The sequence below is a fragment of the Bidens hawaiensis genome, unplaced genomic scaffold, assembly GCF_021521415.1.
Source record: "Bidens hawaiensis isolate Kalapana, Puna unplaced genomic scaffold, B.hawaiensis_p1.1 tig00043469_1, whole genome shotgun sequence".
Taxonomy (NCBI): domain Eukaryota; kingdom Viridiplantae; phylum Streptophyta; class Magnoliopsida; order Asterales; family Asteraceae; genus Bidens; species Bidens hawaiensis.
The window spans coordinates 22,857-28,590 of NW_027497706.1; the positions used below are offsets into that span (position 1 = coordinate 22,857).

At 38.6% G+C, this 5,734-nt stretch overlaps 1 protein-coding gene across 1 annotated transcript; it reads left to right on the top strand.

Annotated features, from left to right (window-relative positions):
* Nucleotides 1–2,676: 2,676 nt before the first annotated feature.
* LOC143594324 (uncharacterized) lies at nt 2,677–3,216 on the top strand. Its single transcript, XM_077073659.1, has one exon. The coding sequence runs from the start codon at nt 2,677–2,679 to the stop codon at nt 3,214–3,216; it is 540 nt and encodes a 179-aa protein (XP_076929774.1).
* Nucleotides 3,217–5,734: the final 2,518 nt, after the last annotated feature.

Sequence of the window (5,734 nt, forward strand, 5' to 3'; positions counted from 1 at the left end):
TTCGTAAAATTTACTGCACTTGCCCCGGCTTGGGTAACCGGGGTAGTGTTCGTAAAAACTGTGTAGTCGCCGGTATTCCCCTCAGTAGCTGGGGTTGTGGTTACCGGAGTTTCTTTAACCATCTTTCCAGAAGTTTGAAAAAACTGAAAAGAAATGAAGTTCTAGCTTTTGTCCCACGGAAGGCTTACTGAAGAAACGGTAATAAAAGAGCAATAATTTCTGAACACAAACTTCATAGAGAAAGAAGAAAAACGGTAATAAAAGAGCAATAATTTCACCTCCATACCTCATGCCTCCACAATCCGCAAATGAATAGAGATTCGATAGAATAACCCTAAAAATCCAAAATCGAACATTTAGCAGAATTATTTCTCGAAACTAAACAATATAAACAACTTAGAAAGCAACATAAATTAAAAAAAAAGTTGAGTTCAAAAAACCTGCAAGCCAGAGTTAAAGCATGGTGACAGGAAAGATAACAACTTTCATCCCGGCGGAGCACGGAGACTTGTTGCAACTGATGATCGTCATAGAAGTAGACCATGTCCTGTATGCGTCCTCCTCTGCCGGAGTACATCGCATGCTTCTTCCTCTTTATCTTTACATCTGCTTTCTGAAGAGATGAGGGACGCGTGCCCTATACATGGTTGAAATTTGAAAAGCATGGATTGAAATGCATTAACTGATTGTACATAAGGCTTTTATCTTTGTACAATGGAGCTACAGTAACTTTTGTCTCACAACCCACAAATTCATTTTAAATATAATATAAATAACAATAATAATAATAATAATAATAATAATAATAATAATAATAAAACCTAATTTGTCCGTCTATTACAAAACCCAAGCCCACGTATGTCAATCTTCCTCTCCATCGCTTCATACATCCAAACCCTAACATGGCTCAATCGTTTATGATTGGTGTTCTCCTAACCATTTTTTGATCTCCAAGGTTTTTTTTCTCAAATTCTCGTGTTCATCGATTTCATGCCGATTTTATGGATTTCATCTGAATTTCTGTTTAGGTGTGTAATGTCTCGGATCTTTCGGCGTGCTTATGCTATTAATAAGGTATTTACATATATTTTTGTATTATGATTTTGTGGTTCTTTATAATTTTATTATTCTTGAGTGCCATTGATGTTCATAAGTCAGTTGGGTGGATTTATTTAAACCTTGTATAAAATATACAACCGTTGTTCCTATTGGTTAATATATTCGGTGTAATTTATATGTGGTATCGGAAATTGATGTTTATCTTCAGTTGTCTGGGTATATACTAGTTTTTATTTGCAAAGTATATAGAAGCTGCATGTTAGGTATTTGGTTTTTGGTCTATGGAATAGCATTGTGCTAGGATTTTGAAAAGTATTTACCAAATTAGGTGTTTTTGGATAAAGTTACTTTCCTCATCCCTATGTTATTGGGTAAAGATAATTTATATTAAACTTTTGTAATTCATATAAGATTATAAGATAGAAAAAAGATAAATTATAAGATGATAAAACTTACTTTTCAGCGTTTTTAGTTTTTTTATCGATCATTTTCTTTAAAATAATATTCATGAAAATGTTTTCAGAAAATTGTCTACACGAAATAACAAATAGCAAAAACAAAAAGAGTTATTAACATTAATTTGACCATGTGCATAGAAACATTAACAAATGTTATTTAAAATTGTTAGCTTACCGAGTTGTAATTTCTTTCTTCACATTATATCGGTAATTTTTGTTTTAACACAAAAAACTAGAGTGTATTTTTCTTGTGAGTTACACAAGTATTGTTATTGTACTAGTACCAATACTGTGATAAAAGAAAACGATTCTAACCGATCAATATGTACCCGCATTCTTTTTTTAGTTATGTTTTTAGTGTAATCTTGCGTAAGTATGGGGACCTAGTTGTCGTACTTACAAACCTAGGGGGTTTTTGAGTTAGTTTTTCTCCTATTCTTGTCTAACAAGTAATTGTATGGTTATAAATAGGGTTTATTTGTAATCAAGTATTCACAACTTATCAATCAATACAATAAAGGTTTAGACTTGAATTCTTATTGTCTTCAATTGGTATCAAGAGCTACGGTTAAGGTAATAAAATTGTCGGCGAGGATTACTGATCAAGAAGATCCGGCAAGTTAGGACGGTGAAACAACCGCAAGAGCTTGTGACGGCAGTGATCGGAGATCAAGAGTCGGCGGCAAAGAACAAGATTTCAAGCTTGTGACGACGGTGATCGGAGATCAAGAGTCAGCACCAAAAGCAAGATTCCGGTGATCGGTGTGTTGGATTCCGGTGTCTGAGAACAGTAACTGGGTTCTGTTTTGACGAGGAAAAAACCCATAATTCCGACGACCTTGTGTAGGTTTTTAACGGTGGTGACAAGTTGGTCAGGAGAGAAATTTTTATCCTTGTCCGACTAAGCGATTTGAAGACCCGTTTTTTTTTTTGTTTTCTCCTTGACGGTAACAATCATAGTTCATTGAAAGTAGATTGGATTTTGTTCTTGAAGTTCACAACAACCACAAAAAAGAAAAAGTAAACTCTTTTCTTTGATTTTTTTATTAAATCCAAGTTTACAAAAGTTAAAGTAGCTATATTTTGTGTGGTCACGAGTAATAACAAGAAAGCTTCCAGAAAGTGTTTTTTAATTATTTTTAAGAGTTCAAGAAGAAAGATGGGAGATGGTCCAAGTAATCAAGTCGGTTTTCCCAAAGAACCGAGTTCTCTCTCAATTCAGTTTTCGATTCTTACGTCCACCAATTACACAATTTGGACAGTAAAAATCAAGGCCATCTTCAAGGTTCAAGGTTTGTTGGAGGCTATCGAACCAAGAACGGGAATGGTGGTTGACTCGAAGATAGACGGGTTGGCGATTGTGTATCTTTATCAAGCCATGCCGGAGGCTTTGGTGATGCAAGTGGCTCAACTTTCCACCGCTAAAGATATTTGGGATGCACTAAAGACTCATTTTATTGGGGTTGATAGGGTTTGGGAAGCACGTATTGAGTCTCTTCAACATGAGTTCGAAGTACTCAAGATGAAAGAAACGGATACGATTGATGACTTCTCGACCAAGATTAGCCAAATAGCTTCCAAAGCAAGCAATCTTGGAGAACCGTTTGAAGAGAAGACCCTTGTGAGAAAGCTTTGGAAGTCCGTTCCGAGAAAGAGGTATATGAAATTGGTGCTACTATTGAACAATATGCCGATATAAAGACCATGACGTTCCATGAAGCCATTGGACGCCTAAAAGCGTTTGAGGAACGATTTGGAGAGGAAGAACAACTACTATATACATATGAAGAATGGAAAGCTAAAAGCAATCAAGAAAGGCGTTACGGGAAAGGCAAGATGGGAACTGAATCAAGTCAAAAGAACAAAGGAAAAGGTAAGGTTGTGGATCGGGAAAAGAAAGAACCTCGAGTTAAGAAGGATAGGTCAAAGATTAAATGTTATCAGTGTGATGAACTAGGACACTTTACCACGTCATGTCCTAACCGAAACAAGGAGATTAACGATCAAAGTAACCTCGCTCAAGATGGCGGACCAGTTCTAAACATGATGACGGTAGCTCGGATTAAGGAAGATGTCGTTTTTCTAAAAGAAGACCGGGTTGATCCGAAGCAATATGCTTAAACCCCATGTGATAAAAACACGTGAATTCTTGATAACAAGGCGAGTAACCACATGACAGGAAATCCGGAATGGTTTTCCAACAACGATCGTAAAAAGACCGGTAAATTAAGTTTCGGTGATGGTTCGTGTGTTGAAATCGAAGGTCGGGGCACGATAGTAATAGAAGGTCAAAGGGGAGAACAACGAGCCTTGATTGACGTTTATTTTATTTCGTCTCTCAAAAATAATATTATAAGTCTCGGGCAATTAGACGAAGGAGGATGAAAGATCGGGATCCAAGACAGTTTCTTATGGATATTCGAACAAGACGGAAGGCTTCTAATCAAGGTACCGCGTTCCTTTAACCGGGTTTATAAAATTAATTTAAAGATTGTTTCTCTGGTTTGCTTACAAGTCAATTTGCATAATGTTGCATGGATATGGCATGCTCAATTGGGGCATTTGAATTTTGATGCCCTTCGGGGTCTCTCGAAACTCGCGGATGGAGTGCCAAGAATTGAACACTCGATGCAGATTTGTGATGCATGTATGCTAGGCAAACAAACAAGATCGGATATCCCAAAAGAATCTAATTATCGTGCAAAGGTACCGCTCGAGCTCATTTATGCCGATGTTTGTGGAGCGATTACTCCCGAGACACATGGTGGCAACCGATACTTTTTACTAGTTGTTGACGACTACACCCGCTATATGTGGGTTTTCACGATAAAGACGAAAGACCAAGTCGCGGGCTTACTCATAGATTTCGTGAAAATGGTGGAAAATGAAACGGGCAAGAAACTTAAAACCATCCGAACCGAAAACGGGGGTGAGTTTACTTCCCATGTGTTGGAAGATTACTTATCAAGTATAGGTGAGGCACATCAGTTTACGGCCCTGTACACCCCACATCAAAACGGAGTGGTTGAAAGAAGAAACCGAACCACACTTGGTACAACTTGAAGTTTGTTAAAGGCGATGTCTCTACCACTGGACCTCTGGGGAGAAGCGGTTCATCACTCGGTTTATTTACTAAACCGGTCACCAACAAAATCTTTGAAGGATTCGACTCTGTATGAGCGTTTTAAAGGAAGAAAACCGAACCTTTCACACGTTAAAGTTTTCGGATGCACGGGGTATGTAAAAGTCCTTGGTACTGGTAAAAAGAAATTAGACGACCGAAGCATTGTGATGATTCACTTAGGTACTCAACCTGGAACAAAAGCCTACCGTATGTTTGATCCGATCAAAAGGCGAGTACACGTTACACGGGATGTCAAGTTTGACAAGTGTAAAAGGTACGTGTGGGCTGATATTGACAATCAATAGGGGGAGAAGGGTCCCGAATGGACCGAGTTTATTGTCAGGTACAATATTGGACCCGAATCGGAGCAGGTCACAACCGTGTTTGACACCGGGTCCGTAGACCGACATGATACCGGTGAGTTGGTCCGTCTCAGAAACGGATGTGAGTTATCAAGTTCAGAAGGTGGCAGCCCACCTGTAAGCCTGGCTAGGCCCGACACTGGACTAAACGAAGAACCGTTACAAGTTATTCAGTCGTGTCGAACTACTCGAAAGACGGACTTTGCCAAGAAATTTAGTGACTTTCTGGTTGAAGGTATACCGACACCCGCCGAGCAAGACCCGACAACCAACGAGGTAAATCTCCTATTATTACTCGATGATGAAATGGTAAATTTTCGAGAAGCGAATAATGAAAAAAATTGGAGAAAAGCAATGGAAGCGGAGATCGAGTCGATTGAAAGAAACAAGACATGGCGGTTAGTCGAAGCACCACCCAAAGTAAAACCAATAGGTTTAAAGTGGGTCTATAAAATCAAAAGAGATGAAGCCGGGAAAATAACCAAGTACAAGGCCCGACTCGTAGCTAAGGGGTATGTTCAGAAATATGGGATCAATTTCGAAGAGGTGTTCGCACCAGTGGCAAGAATCGAAACATTTCGAATTTTACTCGCGTTAGCAGCAAACCGAGGTTGGGAAGTGCATCACTTGGATGTAAAATCCGCGTTTCTTCATGGTGATTTGAAAGAAGAGGTGTACATATTTCAACCGGATGAGTTCGTTAAAAAAAGTGAAGAAAGAAAAGTGTACAA

Bases quoted from the DNA above. Each gene is read 5' to 3' on its own strand.
- LOC143594324 (XM_077073659.1), top strand. From the start codon at position 2,677: ATGGGAGATGGTCCAAGTAATCAAGTCGGTTTTCCCAAAGAACCGAGT.